The sequence below is a fragment of the Nannospalax galili genome, unplaced genomic scaffold, assembly GCF_000622305.1.
Source record: "Nannospalax galili isolate Female #2095 unplaced genomic scaffold, S.galili_v1.0 scaffold2675, whole genome shotgun sequence".
NCBI lineage: Eukaryota > Metazoa > Chordata > Mammalia > Rodentia > Spalacidae > Nannospalax > Nannospalax galili.
The window spans coordinates 93,310-115,269 of NW_008335845.1; the positions used below are offsets into that span (position 1 = coordinate 93,310).

The 21,960-nt window shown below is 47.2% G+C and overlaps 1 protein-coding gene and 1 pseudogene across 4 annotated transcripts in view; both read left to right on the forward strand.

Moving 5' to 3' along the window:
- Positions 1-21,960, forward strand: part of Gan (gigaxonin) — a 95,997-nt gene that overhangs the window by 42,320 nt on the left and 31,717 nt on the right. For 2 of the 4 annotated variants that reach the window (XM_029562294.1, XM_008830635.3), the window contains 5 exons: positions 384-533; positions 2,507-2,643; positions 3,323-3,451; positions 11,977-12,086; positions 12,174-14,770. In XM_029562294.1, coding sequence (XP_029418154.1) covers positions 384-533; positions 2,507-2,643; positions 3,323-3,451; positions 11,977-12,086; positions 12,174-12,355 — 708 coding nt within the window. In that variant the 3' untranslated portion in view covers positions 12,356-14,770. Of the gene's footprint in view, positions 1-383; positions 534-2,506; positions 2,644-3,322; positions 3,452-11,976; positions 12,087-12,173; positions 14,771-21,960 lie in introns of those variants that run through there. The other 2 variants (XM_029562293.1, XM_029562295.1) reach the window with 1 other exon arrangement.
- Positions 10,344-10,492, forward strand: LOC115069935 (annotated as a pseudogene).

Sequence of the window (21,960 nt, forward strand, 5' to 3'; positions counted from 1 at the left end):
CCTCCTGCTGCCCGTCCCCCCGCTGCCCACCCTCCCCGCTGCTTGTCCACACTGCTGTGGTCCTTGTCATCTTTCACAGTCACCTCAGAAACCCGCCTGCCCATAGCTGCACAGAAATGTGGTTGAGCCGGCCTTGCTGAGCGGTGGTAGATCTGAGTGTTAGGGCTAGGCACAGCATCTCTGCTGATGAGTCCACACCTTCTCCTGGTCCCGAGACCTACTCTGGTATGCTTGGGAAGCCACAGGCATCGAAGTGTCCCAGGAGGGAGCAAGTGTGAACACGGTTCCTCTTTGCTGGAATGCCAGAATAAAAGGATGCCCATGATGTTTATCGAATATGGAATATCTGCTTTCTCCTACAAAGATTTCTGGTGTCTTTCCAGGCGAGGCACAACTTTGGGATCGTGGAGATAGATGGAATGCTGTACATCCTGGGAGGGGAAGACAGGGACCGGGAGCTTATCTCCATGGAGTGTTACGACATTTATTCAAAAACCTGGACGAAGCAGCCTGACTTGACCATGGTTAGAAAGGTGAGGGCTATCGCCAGGACTGTTTCTGCACACATTGGCTTCAGAGTGTTTCTTTCTGGTGTTGGTTGGTTGTTGGCAGTGGGAGGGAGGCACCCAGCATCACACCTGCAGGGTGGGTGCTGTGCCCACGGGCAGACACTCTACCACTGGGCGGCATCCCCAGTGTGCCTCGGCATCAAGGTCCAGATTCTCTCCATTGGCGGCTGCCCTTCACCTCAGGGCCACACACCAGAGCAGGAGGGAGTGTGTGTGAAGGTTCATCCCACCGGGCTCTAAGCACTGCTGTATGCAGGGTCTTCAGTGGATAGACACTTCATGAATCTGCTCAGATTGGGAGGAGCTGGACCTTTCCCACATGTTTCTTACCCTACAGGAGTGGGAGAGACCTGTCAGTGGCTCCCACGACCCTGCATCCTCAGACTCCTGCTGTAGGAAGACACTGTCTAATGAGCATCAGGCCATGGCCCTGCTTCATGTCATGGGTATCCCTAAGTCTCTCACTGTGCCCATCTAGATAACCAGTTACAACAGGAATTGAACAGCTCCTACTTGTGTAAAATCTTAAATCTTAATGAGAAGAAAGCGGTCCTAGCAGGCCCCACCCACTCCATGCCTCACTCCATGCTGCCCTAAGTAAGCACTCTGCCATTGAGCTGCATCCCAGTGTTTGAAAGCACTTGTTAAAAGTGAAATTAGGAGCTGCAGAGATGCTCAGTGGTTAAGAGCACTGGCTGCTCTTGCGGAGGACCCAGGGTTTGATTTCCAGCATGCATATGGTGGCTAATAACCGTCTGTAACTCCAGTTCCAAGGGATCTGACACCCTCTTCTGACCTCTGGGCACTGCACAACATGGGTGCACTTAACACACATGCAAGCAATACACTCATACACATAAAATAAAGATAAATTTTTTTTTAAGTAAGATAATGGGGGGGCAGTACTGGAGAGATGGCTCAGCAGTTAGAGCACTTGCTGCTCTTACAGAGGACTCCTTTCCCCACATCCACCTGGTGGCTAGCAGTCGACTGTAACTCCAGTTCCAGGGTTTCCAGTACCGTCTTCTGGCCTCCAACATTGTACGCATGGGTACCCTTACATACATGAAAGCAGAACACTCATATAAATAAAAATAATTTTTTAAAATCCTTTAGTTAGCCAGGCCTGGTGGGCCATGCCTTTAATCCCAGCACTCAGGAAGCAGTAGCAGGCTGATCTCTGAGTGCAAGGCCAGCCTGGTCTACACAGTGAGTTCCAGGCCAGCTGGGGCTACAGGGAGAACTTGACTCAAAAAGACCAAAAAAAAATCCTTTATGTAAGATTATGGACCAGTGAGATGGCTCAGCGAGTAAAGATGCTGCCAAGCCTGATGGTCTGAGTTTGAGCCCAGAGCCCAAGTGACAGAAGAGAATGGCCCCTCCGGGTGGTCCTTTGACCACCACATGTGCACTGTGGCATACGTACCCCCATACAAATGCTGGGTGCTGTGGTGCACGCCTTTAATCCCAGCACTCGGGAGGCAGAGGCAGGCAGATCTTTGTGCCTTCGAGGCCAGCCTGGTCTACATAATGAGTTCCAGGATAGCTGGGACTACAGGGAGACCCTGTCTCAAAAAGACAAAAAATAAATAATTAATTAATGTAAAAATAAATTTGACAAGTAGGATTGTGGGCCAGCTGAGATGGGGTGCAGTGTCTATGCTGGTATGTGTAAGGCTCTGGCTCCACCCCCAGCAGGGACCAGAAAAATAAAGAAAAGTAGATCTGCTGGCTTCTTTTACTGATGGTAGAAGAGACTCCTTTTCTGGGAATTTCCTGTGTGTGCCCCAGCTCTCCTGTCCTCAGAGTCCTGCCGTGCTTGGAGGCACGGTCATCTGCTGTTGGGAACCAGCCCTTGTCTCTCAGTGCTCTCTGGACCTTCTGCCTGTCCAGCTCTCATGGTAAACACTGCCCTTCCTGCTCTTCTCTCCTTTCAGATCGGCTGCTATGCAGCCATGAAAAAGAAAATCTATGCCATGGGTGGAGGGTCCTACGGAAAGCTCTTTGAGTCTGTGGAGTGTTACGATCCACGGACGCAGCAGTGGACGGCCATATGTCCACTGAAGGAGAGGAGGTAAGAAAAAGTGTGCGTGACTGTTGGTGTGCTGCTCCTGGTACTTCTGAGGCCACAGAGCCTGGGATCTTCCAAAAAAGGAAGGCCCATGTGCGCATGGAACACAGAGTGATGCAGTTAGAACAAGCTGGGGAGATGGGCAGTGGATAGAGCACCCACAAGTAGGCATGAGGACCAGAGTTCAGATCCCTGGCACGTAGCACCCATTACATAAACGCCAGGGAGGCCTGATGCCCTTCTATAATTCCAGAACTTGAAAGACAGAGATGGGGATCCCCAAGCAGGCTGGCTAGCTAGACAAACTTGATTGCTGTGCTTGGGTTCAACTGAGAGACTCTGCCTCAATGAATAAGGCAGAGAGCGATTGAGGAAGACTTCCAGCATCAGCCTTGGGCCTCCGCACTCACACCCACGTGCATGCACACCCCCCACACATATGCCCACATGTGTGAGTATGCATATGCACATGCTACAACCACAGACACATATAAAGGCAAAACAGAAGGAATAGGGTTGGGCGTGCTGGTGCGTGCCTGTCATCTTAGTACTTGGGGGGCCGCTGAGGCAGGAGGCTTGCTGTGAGTTCCAGACCAACCTGGGCTACAAAAAGACAGACAGACAGAGGAACTAGAACTGAGGTCTTGGGTTCTAAGCTGGCACCTCTCCTCTGGCCTTGCAGGTTTGGAGCGGTGGCCTGTGGTGTTGCCATGGAGCTGTATGTGTTTGGGGGTGTCAGAAGTCGAGAGGACATCCAGGGCAGTGAGATGGTCACCTGCAAATCAGAATTCTACCATGACGAGTTTAAGAGGTAACGGGCGGCCCTGCGCAGCTTCTGCCCCTCTGAGCTTTCAGAGACAGGTCTTAGCTGTGCTGTGTTCTTACTTCCAGTGACTTTGCCGAGTTACCCACTTAGAGCTTATGTCCAGTGCATGCTGGATACTTTTCCAGTGACTTCAGAAGTGGGTGACTTAAAGCTATGGAAATGGGTCTCTGAAATTTAGAGCAGATCGTGTTATTTAGTTGTTTATGATCGGTCCCTACCTTTTAGGATGACACTTAGGCTCCTGAACATGTGTTTTTATGACAGGCCTTGTCTGCTTTTGCTGCTGCTGTCCAGCCCAGGGGCCTCACACTTAGCCACTCCTGATGTGTGACTACCTCAGCTCTCGGGTGCTGTTTCTGCCTGAAATTTCTCTTCTCATTATTCATCCAATTAATTTGACCTTTTCCAAAATCATGCCTAACTGTCACTGTCTGGAGAAAGCCTTCTCCAGGCTTGCAGTCTTCACGCTCATCTGTGATCACCTCATGTTCTGCATGTAACTGCCCTCTGTGAACATCTGTAGGGCAAGGTCACGCTCATCTGTGATCACCTCATGTTCTGCATGTAACTGCCCTCTGTGAACATCTGTAGGGCAAGGTCCCATGTAATGAGCTCCATATTAGCTGCCAGCTTTGGACCTGGCCACTGGCGGACACTCCATCATGTGCTGTTAATCTGGTTAACTGTGGCATCTGAGATCTTAAAACACTTGACAGGGGCCAGTCAGATGGCTCAGTAGGTGAAGGCCTGTGCCGTCAGGCCCAATAACCTGATTTCAATCCCCAAGATCTGACCCTCAGATTGTCCTCTGACCTCGACATGGCTTACACACACACACACACACACAAATAACAAACTTAACACACCAGCCACCGCTCCCACACACTTAACCATTGTAAACACTAAGCAGCCTCCTATTCCAGTGACCTGTTCAGATGCCAAAAGGAACCTGCTGTACCAGGAGTACCTCTGTCCTGTTACCAGAGGGGGTGCCACAAGATAATATTTCATACTGGTTTAGATTGGGGCGACAGTGAGCAGATACCAGAAGGTTAGAAATACGTGCAACTGTTGCCTGATGGTTTGTGCATTTTGGATATAGGATTTTTCATAGCCCTTTTTGCTTCTGGTCATTAGGAGTCAACTGCCTTAGGAGAAGTGACTAGACAACATGTGAGAACAGTTTACTGTTTGATATGTAGGGAGGAAGCAGAGAATTTGAAAGACTTGCTGCATTTATTTCTCCCGTAGTATTGTCACCATGGGAGCCGCTGTCCAGGGTAGGAAGCAGCATATTCATTTCCTGCCCACGTGAGTCTGAGACAGTCTCACTTGATTACCGAGCAGTAGCCACTTGTTTGGCTTTTGATAAAACATTGACACAAACCTTTTTCCTAATGTCTGGCTCATGTGAAATCAACATGAGCTGCAGCTTGTCAGAAGTGGCTTGTGTTTTCGCCTTCTGTCCTTACTGCCTGTGTCAGACTTACATCTGAGAGTAAAGCTTTTCGGTCTGCCCTGTGACATGCTGTATTGCTAGAACTCTGTCTCTACCAATCAGCCTGCTTCGTGTTTATCGTTGATGAACTGTAAATATAACTATTACTTTAAGTTTATAATCACTAAACATAGGAGTATTGTTCTTTTGTTGCTATTTATTTCAATGGTTTCTGAAACTTTATTTTATTTTGGGGCAGGAGATAATGGCTCAGTCATTAAGCACACTGGCTGCTCATGCAGAGACCCAGGTGTGGTTCCAACACCCACATGGCAACTAACAACCATCTGTAACTCCAGTTCCAGGGAGTCTAACACCCTCGTCTGGCCTCTGCAGGCATTGTACATATGTGGCGCACTTATATACATGCATGCAAAACACTTATACATATAAAATAAATCCAAAAAATTTTTTTAAAACAAACTTTTTTGTGTGTGTGCATCATGTGTGTGCTGTGTCTGAGAAGGTCAGAAGAGGGCATTGGAGCCCCTGGAACTGGAGTTGCAGGTGGTTGTGAGCTGCTTACGAAAGTGTTGAGAGCCACACCAAAGTCCTCTGCAAGTGGAGCAGCTGCTCTAAACACCAAACATCCCTCCAGCCCCTTACATTTATTTATTTATGGATATGTGTCTGTGTGAATGTTTGCCACATGAATGTAGTATCTGAGGAGGCCAGAAGAAGGCATCCCATTTCCCTGGAGCTAGACTTACAGGCAGTTGTGAGCTACTGACCTGCTGGGGACTGAACCCAGGTACTTCCAGGTGGGCGTGGTGGCACACACCTTTAGTCCCAGCACTCGGGTGGCAGAGACATGCGGATCTCTGTGAGTTCAAGGCCAGCCTGGCCTACATAGCAAGTTCCAGGACAGCTGGGGCTACAGGGAGACCCTGTCTCAAAAAGACCAAAAAAAAGTTCTTCTAGGAGCTGGGGAGATGACTCAGTAAAGTGCTTGGTTTTCAAGCATGAGGACCCAAGTTCTGTCTCCAGCATCCATGTAAAATCCAGGTGTGACATCAGCCTCCACACACATGCAGCCACCCACACACATGGATACATACACAAATGCACACAAAAATAAAATAAAACCTTTTATATCTATCTATATCTATATATAGATATAGATAGAGATATAGATTTTTTTTTTTTTAAAGTACTTCCAGGGGCTGGAGAGATGGCTCAGCATTCTGTGTTCTGCTCAACACTGGTTGTTCTTGCAAAAGACCCAGTTTCGAATCCTAGCACCCACATGGCAGCCAACAACGGTCTATAACTCTAGTCCCAGGGGATCCAACAGCCTCTTCTGACCTCCGCGGGCATTGCACGACACGGGTGCACTGACCTACATGCAGGCAGTAGTACATGCATACACATAAAAGAAAAAAATAAAATTTAAAAAATGTACTTCCAAATAAAATTCATACATTTTCAGCTTCAGGAGCTGGAGAAATGCTCAGCGGTTAGGAGCACTGGCTGTTTTTACAGAGGACCCAGGTTCCATTCCAAGCACCCACATGACAGCTGTAACCCACATAACCATCTGTAACTACAGTTCCAGGGGAGTCTGACACCCACTTCTGACCTCCATGGGCAGTGCACAACACGGGTGCACTTATACACATGCAGGCAGTACATGCATACACTAAAATAAAACTAATAAATAAAAATTTTTTAAAAAGAAGCACTTGCTTTTGCAGAGGATCCAAGTTCAATTCCCAGCACTCATATGGTGGCTAACAACCATCCATACCTCCAGTTCAGGAGATTTGATGCCTTCTTCTGACCTCTGCAGGTATTGCACAAAACGGGTGCACTTACACACATGTAGGCAATACACTCCATACACATATCATAGAAATAATAAAACATTTTAAAAAAGAAACATTTTCAGCTCCCCAGTGCTAGTTTGTAAACAGGAAGCAAGCGTTAAGATCTCCTATGAATGTGACATACAGGATGCTCACACGTGTGTGTAACATGCATAGTAGCAAGCACCGGGCAGGCTCTCCCTCAGTGCTTGCTGTCTCTGTGGGACAACGCTGTCCTCGGTCCTGTTCTACACTCAGGGACATCAGAGCTGGAACCCACACTCAGCACTCTGGCTGCGGAGTCCTTTGCGCCCACCCCACTGTCCTGACTGTAAAGAACAGCCTTTCCCAAAAATATTGACAGGAAAAACAAACGCAGCATTGGGCTCGCAGTGATCAGTACTCCCACACGTCCTCCGTGCGTGCTGTGGAAGCTGCTGCCCAAGCGCTCTTGTCTTACGCTGAGACTGTGGATTGTAAGTAATCGCTTGCTTTTCCTGTCTTTGTTCCCTATTTTTAGGTTTAAACTTTCCTGGAGAAATGCCATATCTTACATTTTCTGTGTTTCTGAAGAAAAACAAAAGTGTTTGAAGAAAAGCAAAACGATAAACAGTGCCACAGGCTAGCCCCAAGTCATGATAAGACATACAGACAGAGCGGGGCGAGGGTTCTGTCTGAAAGTCCCATGTCCCTGTGCTCTTCACCACAGTGCTGTCTTCCCAGTTGTCCCCACACTCTGAAAGGGCCCTTCCATTCCTCCGCTGTTGTCCCTGCCATCGTCTCATCTTACTGTTCAGCTGGGCAAGGTTTCTCACACGCACCTTCACCCCTGCTGCAGACACCCTCCTCACCTCAGAGCAGCACTGCACATGTGTTCTCCTTCCTGCGCTTCTGGAAGGTGAATCAGACAGTTTGGTCCTCCCAGACCCCGGCTCAGGACCCTCTGCTCTTTCCCACTGCTTACCAGCCCAGCACAACAGCCCTTGGCTCTGCTGAGCAGCTCAGTAACCTGAGGCTCAGATGTGCTTGTGGCCCCTTCCTTCTCATGTCCTGCCCTCCTTTTACATCTTAGAGCTAGCTGTCTGTGTTTCTCGCCTCTCCCTCGATGCATGTCCTTCATGTTAACCTTGAAGTTTCATTGTCAGCGTCAGTGTGCTTTTCACCTGTGAGTGTGCAGTGGAATTGTGTGCATTTGACAGCAGGCTGAATACTCGGGTTGGGGACCTTTGTGGGCAGAAGGGCTCAGTGGAACCCTGAAACTCTCCTTCCCTCGCAAAGACAAAACCACAAACCCATTTTATCCTGGGTAAACTGTTGGAAATTAGGCTGCCGTCACAGGCTTGAAAATGCCAGCAAGTGAAACCTATTACACCCGACTCAGCTCACTTAGAAAAGGCAGAGGTGTCAGGCATGGTGACGCAAGTCTCTAATCCCAACACTCATGAGGCAAAGACAGGTGGCTCTCTGTGAGATCGAGGCAAGCCTGCTCTACGTAGCAAGTTCCAGGCCAGCCTAGTCTACATAGCAAGTTCCAGGCCAGCTGGGGCTACAGGGAGACCCTGTCTCAAAACAAAAGTCAGAGATGGCCAAGCATGGTGGTGCACACCTGTAATCCTAGCAGTCAGGAGGTTAAAGCAGGAGAATTTCAAGTCTAGTGCCAACCTCAGTACATACTGAGACCTTAAAAGGGTGAAGGAAGGAGGGAATCGTGGAAGAACTGTCAGGTGCATCTTAGCAATGGATGTGCAGTATCCTAAGCTGTAGGTCAGTTGCAGATCACAAGTCCTGTCCAGATGAGGTGTATCCTAACAGGCTTTGTGTTCACACAGCACATCCCAGGCCTTGCTACACAGCTATTGACCAAGCTAATTGTTTTCTCTCCATCCCATTTGCATGATCACCAGGCGCAGTTTCTTTATCCTGATCTTGTTCACAGGGCTGACGGTTAACCTGCACGTTTTTGTCTTAGGGCTGAGCCAGTCCCCCTACCTGCCATGTGTGAGAGTTGGTGGTCAGATGTCCACAAAACACCACACTGCTCTGCCTTGCTGTGTTATGCCATTCACATGTGATGGTTAGGAAGAAGTGGGCACTTCAGACACCTCAGCAGGAATTTTGGACTAGAGAATGGAAGAGTATAGACCTTGCCCTTGACCACATTGCTTGGTCGAGCCCAGAGACTGAAACTTCTCCAGTATCTGAACAGGGAAATAGTGTATGTGATTATTAACCAGCAACTTTGGGGGACGAAAAAGGACTCTGAAGAAGGCAGGTGTTGGCCTGGGGTGTGGCTCAGTTAGGAGAGCACATGTTTGACATGTGTGAATGTGTGAAGCCTTGGGTTCAGTTGCTAGCACCAAGAAAAAAAGAATGCAGAAATAGCTAACACAAGCTGCATGCTTGCTGTCAGAGATGAGGGAGAGCATCTAGAGAGGAGGAGACTGGGGAGTTGATCCAGACCTGTAAGAGCAGGACCTGCTGCGTGCCCACAGCAGTTGTTTAAGGCTGAGGATAGCGTCTGACATTCCCACTATACCAATGAAGGAGTGGAGGCAGGTTAGCTAAGTGAACCAAGGTCAGGGAGTATGCTTTTCACCTGTGAAAAGGAGAGGGAGAAGGTCAGGGAGATGGCAGGTAACACTCAAAGCCGTGTGCCTTCATGCCTGTCCTGACAGCAGGAGCCGAACACATGACCCAGAGGCTGTGTCTTGTACTCCTGTTCCACTTGAGCCTCGGCCATACAGGAAGGGGTCACCTGGACCACTTGTTTTGAAATCAGGAACTCTGAACTGTTGAGCTGTTGAGGCCATGTTTGGGGGTCATCTGCACAGATCAGCTTTTACAGCTTCATCTAACTCTTTCAGGGATGTTGGGTTAAAATTTCAAAAAGATTATTCTGAAAGACCACGTGTCCACTTACCAGGGCAAATGGCCCTTCTAAATCAAGACATACGTTGGCAGGCGTGGTGGTGCCCACCTTTAATCCCCGCACTTGGGAGGCAAAGGCAGGTGAATCTCTGAGAGATTCAGGCCAGCCTGGTCTACATAGCAACTTCCAGGCCATCTAGGGTTACAGGGAGACCTTGTCTCAAAAAGAAAAAAAATATTTAAAAATTATATATATATATATGACATATAACTGAAAATGGTCACTGGACACTAAAAAATAAAAACCTGTGGAGGTGGTCCAGTGGATACAGGTGATCCCAAGCCTGACTACCTGAGTTCAATTTTTGAGACCCACATGTGGACTCCTGAAAGTTGTCCTCTCACTTCCACAAGTACATCATGGCACATGCAAACACACGCATGTACACAAATAAAGTAATAAAAAAAATTTTAAGGCTTTTGTTTCTCAAAAGATTACATTAAAAAAAAATAGGGCTGGGATGTGGCTTATTTGGTGGAGTGCTTGTCTAGGATGCACAAAGCCCTGAGTTTGGTCTCCAACACCTCATAAATCAGGTGAGGTGGTACATGCCTGTAATCCCAGCACTCAAGAGGTAGAGACAGGAGGATCAGGAGTTAAGGACCAGCCCTAGGCTACATAAGACCCTGTCTCAAAAATAAAAGAACACTTAACCTGGTAGGGGAGATACCATGATCACAAAGGTGTTTTTCCCAGGGTGAGGCTTATCTGTTGCAGACCCCTTTGATTTCCCCAGATGTGGGAAACTACTGCATAGTTTGTAGTACAGGGGACTGCCTTCAGACTTTGCCCTTAATAATTGGAGGGAGGGAGGGAGAGGGAGGAAGGAAGGAAGGAAATGAAAAGGCAGACTACATGCTTAGAAAAAAAACTCAAAATCTCTCTGTCTAGGGGCTAGAGAGAGGTCTCAATGGTTAAGAGTACTGGCTGCTCTTGGGGAGGACCTAAGTTCAGTTCTCAGCACCCCTGTGGCAGCTAACAACCATCTATAACTCTAGTTCCAGGGGATCTGATGCCCTCTTCTGGCCTCCGCAGGTATTGCACATATATGCAGGCAAAACACATATGTGCAAAAAATAAAAGTCAAAAAAATGTTTTAAACATATATATCTAACAAAGAACTCATATTCACTGAATATAACATATCTGACACTCAATAATAAAATCATAAACTTGTTTTCTAAAATGAGTAATTCTTTAAACAGACATTAAGTAACCAGTAAGCTCATTCCCAAATGCTTACCATGTTAGCCTTCAGGAAAGAGCCTGCCATTATAATGGCTAAAGTCTTCAGAAAAATGACAGCACCAAGAGCCAGTGATGAGACCCAGCAGTTGGGATTCCTGTGCCTTGCTTATTGGAAAGGGGCATTTTCTCATCATTTAAGTGACTTATGTCCTTTCTGTAGAATGCAGCAATTCTGTAAGTCTACAGAAAGACCCTGGTGGGGGCTGGAGAGATGGCTCAGTGGTTAAGAGCATTGACTGCTCTTGCAGAGGACCTGGATTTGATTCCCAGCACCCACATGGTGGCTACGAACCATCCTTATCTCCAGTTTCAGGGAATCCGAAGCCCTCTACTGACTTCCGCAGCATTGTACGACACGGGTGCACTCACATACATGCAGGCAGTACACTCATACACATAAAATAAAAATAATAAAATATTTTTTTAAAAAGGCCCTAGTGTTGCCGTAAGTTTTATTTACATAGCCCCAAATTGGAAGGTGTCCAGGTGAAGGGGCAGATGAGGGGTGGGTGAGCAAGTGTGACAGGACTCTGTTTAGGGATAAGCATACTGAAAGGCTGGGCAGATGGCTCAGCAGTTACCAGTGTGCACTGCTCTTGCAAAGGACCCAAATTCAGTTCCCACAGCCCACCTCTGGTGGTGCCCAACTGCTCCAGGGGATCCGATACCCTCTTCTGCCTCTGTGGGCAGTACACTCACGTTCAGACACCTATACACAGACACACACAGGCACGTACTAAAACAATAAATCTAAAGCGGAAGCAGTATACCACTGATGTGAGCAGACCCCAGAGCTTCAGTGCGCAGTAGAAGCAGCAGGTTGGGAATTCCCGTTCCGTGGGATGCACCCTGGAGTCTGATCCTTCCTGTCTGGTGACAGCAAGCACAGCTGTGGTTCCTGGAAGTGCAGTGTGGGTTTTGTGAGTTCTCCGTATGGGCTGGTGGCGTGTGGCATTCCATTGTCTGTGTGTGTTCCTCGTGTTGCAGTGTGTTTCTGACTCCCTTCCCTGTCTGCTGACTTTGTTTCCAGGTGGATCTATCTTAACGATCAAAACTTGTGCATCCCTGCCAGTTCATCTTTCGTCTACGGAGCTGTCCCCATAGGAGCCAGTATCTATGTCATCGGAGACCTTGACACAGGTAAGCGCTGTGCAGTGGTTTTCCTGGGGCCTGTGTCCGGTGGCTCAGACGTGCGCTGGCTCAGCTCCGCTCACTTTCCGGGTGTAGGTACCAACTATGACTATGTGCGTGAGTTTAAGAGGAGCACCGGCACCTGGCACCACACGAAGCCGCTCTTGCCATCTGACCTTCGCCGCACGGGCTGTGCAGCCTTGCGCATAGCAAACTGCAAGCTCTTTCGCCTGCAGCTGCAGCAAGGCTTATTCCGCATCCGGGTCCATTCCCCTTGAGGAAGCTGGGAGCCGAAATCGAGATCCTGCCCCTAGCGCGCATCACACAGCCGTAAAGGAGAACAGAGAAACAGCCGAGCCTTGCGTGTGCTGGGCTTTGGGATGGTTACTCTTTGGTGGTTTTTTAATGCTTAGAGGCCTGGGCTTCTGCTCTTATTTGGAGAATGTGGAACTGTTGAAAAACTACCCGGGAGGAATCAATTCCTCTAGCTAGATGCGTCCATAGACCATGGAGCCTAGTGGATGTCCAAAGGAAGAGGGTGTGGGATTGGTGTCATATATAATAGCAACGTCAAAATCTTAAGGTGCGTTTTCCCTGAGGGGAAACTCATACCCTACTGACTGCTGTGTTCAAGTGTATGTGGCTGTGGTTTAAAAAAAATCATACATGCAAAGCAACGTATCCAACATACCAAGATTGTCTGTGTACTGACTTGGAAGGGTATGCTGCACCTAGTCCTACCCAGTGAATTGAGATTGTCCAATGTGTTAGCTCGGACACCATGCCAGTTAGTTTCCATTATTATTAGTGCTCTGTCCTAAGACTCTTAGAACTATATTATGGTGAATTGAAACTAAGACAAAAATCCTCTTTTATAACAATCTAGTAATGTAAAAATTTCAGTCACCTGGAGGGGTCAAGTCCTCAGCCTTTGTGTGAACTTAAAGGAAGTTGCTTACCTTAAAGATCCGAGTTAGTCCTGGGTGATGCTGCGGAGTCCTGAAGGCTGCATTCTTAGCAGAACCATTCTCTGTTCTCCAGAATCTTAGTTGGGAGAAGGCTTTAAAAAAGAAAAGACCCAAGTTGAGCAAGTAATAAAGATGGGCCATGACTAGAACATTAAAACAAATTTTTAAAAGCTGTCCAGATAAAATACACAGGGGTCCAAACCTAGTATCATCTGTCTGAAAGCACACCAAGTCTTGTTTACTGTTGAGGAGTTAAGACCGTATCTTCGAATGCAGGTGTATGTTTAGAATCTCATCTTTGTTACAGGCCTCAATGCCACGCACTGGTAAGAATTTCAGATGAATTACGCTCCAGTAACGTTCGGCTGGTAGAATAAACTACCTCAGCTTGATTTCATTCTGTTCCTATCAGAGCGATTATTCTCCTGTTTTCCCTCTTTTCCATTACTCACTACCCTCTCCGCCCCACTCCCATTAGGGACAACGAATTCTTTCATTAGTGGAATTTATTTTACAAAAAACATTTTGTTTTCCATTCAGATTAGACCACCTTGATGTGAAATCAGGGACGTCAGTGTGCTCGGTCACTTCCTAGTTTGAACAGTATGCAATATCACATTTCTAATACAAAGCGCTTCATTTCTAATTGTTTTCTACGGGTTTCTTTCTCTCAGAATATAGCTATAAGAAGCAGCATTTTATCTTAATGATAACTAAGTTTATGACTACATCCTTTGGTTGTAAATTTAAGAACAGGAATTTCTTCTAGAAAGTTCCTATGTGAGATGTTTATATGCGGTTAGCGTGCATATAAAACATCAGTCGTATCCTCCCACCCATGGACATGAATAAGGGCGACCTTCCTGCAGGGCTTTTCTTACACCTGCTGGGAGTAAGTCAATGTTAACAGAAGCTGTTGAAAGGAGACCAGGCCCCTGGGGTTCTGAGAGGCTGGTCGCGGCTTCCTGTGGCCAGAGCTTCTTGGCAAGAGACGGTCCAGGTTTTTATCTAATGTGCAATGGCTGTAGGCCAGACGTGCCTCCTGTTTACACCATCCAGTCAGCTTCAACGTCAGTCAAAGCCAGGCTTGGACTGTGTTGGGTGCACATTTCCCCCATGATCCATTGTGAAGGTTTTCAGCAAAGTAAGCCACTCCTGAGAAAGAGAGCTTTATTGATGGCGAGATGGTTAGCTTCAGAGGAGAGAAAGTACCAGAAGGGCCAAGCTGGCTTTGGTGAAGTACCTGCACAGAGCAGCCGTGGCTTGCCAGAGCCAAGCAGGAGCCGAAATCCCAGGACAGCCACAGTAACTGTGCTCTTTTTTCATTCCTGGGGTTTAAAGTTTTTTTCAGTCTGTGTCAGGCCTCTCCAAGGAGACACTTGATTGTCCAGATGCAAATGGGTCTGACGGCAGTATTACCAGTGCCTGCTGACTTGGTCAATTCACTTTAAAAAATACGTTTTAAAAATTCTGCTCATTAACACTGTAGCACAGAAATCAGATAATATTTTATAAAATAAATTTGTGACTTAAATATGGGATGCAATAACCAACAACAGCTGCTAAGTGCCAAACTTATTTTAACTATATATATGTATATACGCAGATAACATTGTGTTGAAGAGTAGGGCTCTATTTAATTTTATTATTGTTCCAAAATCAATCATGACCTTTTTGTAAACTGCTCTCATTTTAGTGTTGTGAAATAAATTGTACGTCATTTCATGCAGGTTTCTTTCCTTAAACCCCCTTATATCTTGGGAAGTCTTTTCTTGGTGAAGTTTCAGTTGCCCTTTCTCCATAAGGTACTTTTATCAAGTACGTGTTGCATTTAGCAGCTGAGGCTGGTTTCTAACATTTTAAACACAAATATCTTTGGGGGAAGTGCAATTTGTGCTCATGATCAACAGAAGGAGCCATAGTCTCAGGTTAGGGTAGGTGAGCATTCAGGGGAGATATCCTAGGCTGAATTCTGACGTAGGCTTGCTTGTTTAACATAGCCAAGCATATTTTTTTTTTTAGAGATTTAAGTGCTTAATTTAAAATGAAGTTTACCTTTTTTTTTTTTTTTTTTGTCTTTTTGATACAGGATCTCCCTGTAGCCCCAGCTGGCCTGGAACTCACTATGTAGACCAGGCTGGCCTTGAACTCACAGAGATCTGCCTGCCTCTGCCTCCCGAGTGCTGGGTTTAAAGGCGTGCGCCACCACGCCCGGCCGCCCCTCCCCCCCTTTTTTAATTTCAAGAGTGCTTATATCCTGTGAGAAGAAAAAGTGTGATAGTTGAGTGCGTGTATGTATGCATGCACGTGTGTGCGTATGTGTGTGTTGTGTCACATAACTTAATAAGTCTGTCTGTATATGTTTACTTTTGAATCGTAGTTCCAAACTACATACACTCCTGTCTCCTGGTGCTTCTGATAAGTTCTTGAGCCTGTTGACCTTGAGTGAAACACACTGCATGTAAATATGGAACTGGTTTTAGTTTGTCGTCCGTTTTCCTTGGTTTGCGTTTCTCTTCGTTGGCAGATTAAAGACCGTGTATACCAGTGAGGAGCTGGTATGTGAGGAAGGTGCGGCTAAGGGTGAGTGTGCTGTTTCCTTGCTGTGAGAGCGCTGTGCTGGGATCCTCACACTGTGAAGCAACCAAAAGAGACTGCCGGGCTTGCTGGGCTGGACAGACCTCGTTTGTGCTGACGTGCTGGCACGTTGTCCTGCCATAGACAGTTCTCTCCTCCCTGGTGCTCTGTTGTTTTTACTGTTTAAAAGTGGGGTGGGGGCTCCCCTAGACAGTGTCTAGGAAGCACATTCTTGGTGTGGAGGTGGTGAAGGTAAGGCTGTCCTTGCTGTGGTGCCTCAGATCCTGGAGGACTTGAAGCCAGGTCCCTAGGGAATAGCTGACTCTCCTCCAGGGCTCCACCTGGTACCTCCTACCCAGTGCGCTATCCCAGGAATCCCGGAAGTCCTTCAAGCAGTGCTAAAAACCCTGCAGTGCCCCTTCTACGAAGCTGGCTTTCCTGATTGCCCGGATGGAGGGATGGAGACATTTGGTGCTCTGGGAAGGAATGAGATGGCTTTCATTGCATGGACTTAGAGGCGCTGACATCTCCTGAGAAATACCCACTGTAAGGCAGGCGAGGCTTCTTTGTTACCTGACTGCCCTTAGCCACATCACGGAGGAAGCTAGTGATAGCTGAGGCTTGACAGCCTGCCCTGGGTCAGTCAGCATATGCTTACTGAACATCTCCCAGGAACTGTGCTTGCCTTCTGGGAACCTAACAGGGAGGCAGGTGGGACACAGCCCTGTCTCTCTGCCTTGGAAAGTTGCTGGCACTTGAGTGAGGACCCAGCTGTATCTGCTGATAATCTTGGCATTTGCACAGACAGTGAGTGTACCTCCCCTGCGGGGCAACATGGTGCTTAGCACTAGGCGGAAACGCTCTGAGCGAGTCTTCGGGATTTTAAATGCGAAGCTGCATAGATGGGCTGAGCTCATATGGAGAGGAAGCTACTGCAGTCAGAAAATCCAAGTCCTCATGTCCCCACCACACCGGCCGTGTTCTCCAGCTGTTCTGTGGGCTTTTGAGGCCTCTGCCTAGTATGCTTCGTAATGTTTATTGTGTTAATGTTAGGTTGATTTGTTGCTTTTTTTTTAATGGGCTCAAAGTCTTTTCCAGAACTTAATGCTTTGATCCTTACATCTCCAGGATGGATGGGGTGCTCTCTCCTTCCTACAAAGAAAACTCCAGTGTCGTAGCAGCCCAAAGTCTAAGCCAGACCTTCGGATTATCAAGGGTGGTTCAGCCTACTCAACAAGAACTTGATTTTTCTTGACACAAAAATTTTATTTCTTAAAATTTACATCATTGTGATACAGTCTCAGCTCTCAGACAGAGCCTTTTTTGCACAGGTAGGAGCTGGAAGACCTGTGGTTCTCCCTGTCAGCTCTGGGGAATCTCAGAATGCCCAGTATCTGCCGGAAGTGAAGTTTGCTCATAAAGACTCAAGCTGATGCTTGGTGGAAGTTGCCCTTCCACCCCATGCAGTCAGAGAGGGGAAGAAAACTGCCTGATCTGCTGAGGGGCCTTGCTGCCTTTTGAATAGTCCCTGGAGACTTTACAGCTCACTTAGCTATAAATCACCGACATTTGTGGGGTAAAGATGAGCGCTAATCCTCTTGCCCCAGCTGGAGAAGGAGCTTGGGTGGTGTCTCCCTCTTGCTGCGGTAAAGTCTCATCACATTGAACTGTGTAGACGGTTTCTGCATGTCTTACAGATAAGCTGATGAAACTTTCTAAATTATGCTGTTTTTCAGGAGTATTTCTGTTATTATAAATTCACATATATCTCAGCATCATTTTGTTACATGTGTGACATGTGAGTTCAGTTAAGTTTTAAAATGCCTTGATACAGTTTAGGGAAAAAATGTGTTACTTTCAATTCTATCATTGGAGCTTTCCAAGTGATTGTTGAGGTTTTTTGTTGGGTTTTGTTTTGTTTTTGAGAGAAGATCTAACTGTGTAAGCCCAGGCTAGTCTAAAACTCACTATATAGCCCAGGTTAGCCTCAAACTCACAGCAGTCCTCCTGCTTCAGCTTTTCAGTGGCTGAGATCACAAATGTGAGCCACTGTGCCTGGCTCCAGAGATCGGATATTTAAATTCCTTTTATTTTATTTCTGAGACAAGGTTTTATTTGAGTGGCCCAGCATCAAGATCCCCTGCCTCAGCCTTCCAAATGCTGGGGTTACAGGAATCATGCTCAGCTTTTAGTGTGGAACGCTAACTAAGCTCTCCCATTGTTTCTACTGAAATTTAGCCCAGTGATTTTTTTTTTTTTTTTTAAAGACCAGTCTTACCATGTATCCCTGGCTGACTTGGAACTTACTGTGTAGACTAGGCTGGCCTACAACTCACAGAGATCCTCCTGCCTCTACCGCAGATTAAAGGCATGTGCCACCATTCTGGGCCCAGTGATAAAGTTTGATATTGACATCCTCATGGCTCAACCAAGTTGTCAAGCTTCCATTGCTACACATTTGCAGTGAAGGAAGAAGAGGAAGAACTGTCTTTCCAAAGACAGAGTCCCACTGGGAAGATGGAAGGGAGGGCAGCCAGCCTGTTTCTGTGGCACCAGTAAGCCAGGGCCGTTTCGATCGCTCACACCGCAGATATGTGTAAGTCCATCCTCCTCGGCCGCTTTTTACCATTTCAGCAGCAGCGGCAGTGGAAGTTCCTTATCTTTAGAGTCCTTCCTCATCTATGACACACATTAGACCCTTGGGCTACATTTTTTTCCAAGCTGTCCCAGCGAACTTGGCTCTCCAAAGCTTGCTTTACCCTCTTTCCCTCTATTTGGATGAGAATTACTTACATTTATTCCTCTGTTCTCAGCTACCTCATGATGTAGTTGTTAGGCTTGATCTCCTGCCAGATGAGAAGAATTCAACGTTCTGTCCTGTAAAAAAAAAAAAAAGCCTGGAAATAAGAAGCAAGTGGCCTTGAGGAATACAATCCTCTGAGGCGTATTTTCCATTTTCCTACTTTTTTTTTTAAATAGGCACTTTAAATCCGGAGGAACAATAATTCTCCTGGAGCTACTGCAAAGTGATTACTTGAAGCTCAACTTGAACTTTAAAGAGTCTTTTTAAAGGCTATGTTTTCCTGTAGCAGAAAAGTAGTATATTTAAACATTACTGCTGTGTAAAATGGAGGGCTTAATTTCTGTCCTTACTAGGATCAGAGAGCAAAACATATATCTGTAATTTGATGCAGCATTTTGGAACTTAGATCTTGAGGCTACTGTTTTTATGTTTCTAACAAGGTGCTGTTACTTCCCAAGAATTTTTCATTTTAATGGAAATACAGACCCCTCACTACATTCTCTTCCTCCTTCAGTTCTGATAACCTCAGGAGGTAAAATGAAACAGATACCTTCCAAGTAGAGTGTTGATGTTGGCAGGGTTTTATAGAATCACGTTCTACTTAAAATCATGACCTGTCTGATGTGTCCCGTGTACTGGGGGACTGTCCTACATGCCCAGTGCATGCCTTCTCCATCGTTGGCTCTGTATCGCCCTGGCTCTGGGTTCCCCTAGTCCCCAAGTCAGGAGTTAGTGTTCATAGGAATACCCAGTCTCAGGCCGTAGTTGTACCTGGCCTACCTAAATGGAGGACTTCATTAGTCCTCAGAAGCCAGAAGACGGCTATGGTCCCACCCGCGCCTCAGAGCCCTGCCCTCCCTTCACAACCAACCCTCCCCTCAGCTCTGCTGCTCGGAGTAACTGGAGCACCTAAACAATCTAAAGACTTGTTCCAAGGCATTCAGATTTAATTTGTGTGCTGGTGCTTTTCAGAGTGAGCAAGGCTTGTCCTGACACTGGAATGGTAGTTAAGGCAGTGTCTGCCCCAGCTGAGCTGCAACAGAACCCCGTGGCTTCTATGAGTGACTTCCAAGAGAACAATTCCTTCCCTTCCAACGTACGCTCCAGAGCCTATGGTTTCAGAGCACAGGCTCTGGGGTCAGGGAATCTGGGGTTGAAGGTGTTTGCCACAAGTGTGGGAAGCACTCTAGTCCTTCCCCAGCACAGCATGGTTCATCTGGGGGGGCGGGGGGCAGATGAGCTGAAGTGATGACTGTGGTGCCTTTCACACGATGGTAGCTGTCACCACTCACTCGTTCTGTCAGCTGTCCACGTGGTGCTGCAAGGCGTGGGACCAGTAAGGGCTGCTCCAGCTGAACCTCCCTGGTCCTGTGTCTGCACCCACGTGACTTACAAGTAGATGTCTGTCTGCTTATAAAAACTTCTTTTCCTTCTGAACCCTTGAGCTCCTCCATCATCTTTAATGGCTATATTTAGGATAACCCAGGCTATCAGAAACACCCTAAGATAAGTGCTTTGAGTATTCAAGAATAGTCAGTAGGCCCTTGTTTAGAGCTTGCCTTATGAAGTCCTCTAGGAATACTTAAAAGTCTTTACAAAGTTGAACTTTACTTTTTCCACCAAAATATCAGCTAGTCATATATATTGGTCAAATAAATGATATTTTCTAGATCTCTGATTGAGGTCATAGATCTAAGTTTGTGCTTCCTTAACTTGAATGTTATATATAGAAATTTAAAAACAAGCAAACAGGAGCTGGAGAGATGGCTCAGTGATTAAGAGCACTGACTGCTCTTGCAGAGGACCTGGGTTCAGTTCCCAGCACCCATGTGGTGGCTAACAACCATCTGTAACTCCAGTTCCAGAAGATCTGATCCCCTCTTCTGGCTTCTGTGGTGCACCTACATACATGCAGGCAAAACATTCATATATATAAATTTTAAAAATTAAAAACGTGTGTGTGTGTGTGTGTGTGTGTGTGTGTGTGTGTGTGTGAACTTTTTACCTTCAAGTAGAGGTTACTTAACAAAATGGTACCAAAAGTGAACTCCTCAATCTTTGTCTGGTAGCACGCCTTCTCATTCTGACACTGGGGCTCCTAGCAGTGTGAAGCATGCCCAGCTGGTGTGGACCTCAGTGAGGCAGTTGGTGTTCTTGATATCCCTGTGAATGAGAGCCAGGAGCAGGAGCTGGAACCATCTGATGGGCTGAGAAGTGGGCAGCCCAGACCAGGCCTAGTAGCTTGTGCCAAGGGCATTGTGTCCTCTCTGACATCTTCATTCGGAGGCGGAGCAGGCAGAGTGCAGGCTGTTGAGTCCTCAGTGCAGTGGCTCAATATAAAGTTTTATGTCTAGGTTCAGGTAAGAGAGTTGCTAGCTTGAGCCTTGGTCAACTGTTTGCTACACTTGTATGTGGTGGGGAAGTCCAGAAGGGAGAGGTCTGCTCCCCGCTCCCCTGTGTCTGTGTTGTGTAGGCCACAGGCCTCCTGCCCGGAGGTTCCGGTGTGCAGTGTCAGGCCTGAGAAGCCTGGGACCATCTACCTTCTAGCGGGTGACCAGGCCCTATGAAGGCCTCGAGGCTCTGGGCTGGCAGCAGGAGCGAAGAGGTGTGCACACACCAGAACACTCAGGCCATGGGCAGAATTACAGCAATAGTGCTCTCATGATCTTTTTCATTTTATTTTATTTATTTTCATCTTAGTTTTTTGAGACAGGGTCTTGAGCCTCCTGCCTCTGCTTCCTAGGCACCAGGATTGCCCTTCCATCATCTTTAGATTCATTGGGTAGAACGTCCTTGGGTAATGTGGTGTCTTCCACCGTACTGAACGCTCACTCCTGAGAACACAGCCCGGGGACCTGTAACCTTTCCACAGACAGGACAGGCAGTGGGTGCTCTGCCTTGGCTTCCAGGGCTCCAGCAAGCGAGGGGCTCCGGAGACTGTTTATTTAGTGCAAGGGAGAAAGCATTTGTGTGTGAACTTTTTGTGGGTTTCCAGAAGCAAGCCAGTGGCCCTTCCATGTACGCTGCTTTATTGCCTTCTCTCTGCCGTCACATTTTAGTCCCATGGCTGTGGCCAGGGTCCACTGTGGCAGCCCCTCTACCTGTCTGCATCTGGCCCAACTTTCCATAATAGTCTCATTTCCAGAGATTTCCCTAAGTCATAATGTCTACTAGACCCATGATTCTTGTTCAGTATACATTCAAGCTGTTTTGGTCTTCATGGTTACCCAGAGATGCTGCTGGAACTGGGTACTTCCCTAGGGCCCACAGTTTCCTCTGCCAATCTGAGGACGTCTGTCTGAGGAGGAGATTGGGTTCCGTCTGTAAGAGCAGGGCATTCCTATTGCAAGCTTCCGCCCTACTTTACCCTGCCTGGTTTTCTAGCTGCCTGAATTGTGTCACGAAGAGAAAAGGACTGGGGAGGCTTAAGTGGGTAAAGCCTGCAGCCTGAGTTCATCTCCAGGACCCACACAGTGGAAGGAGACAATCCACTTCCCCTCCCGCCAGCTTTTCTCTGACTTACACACATACACAC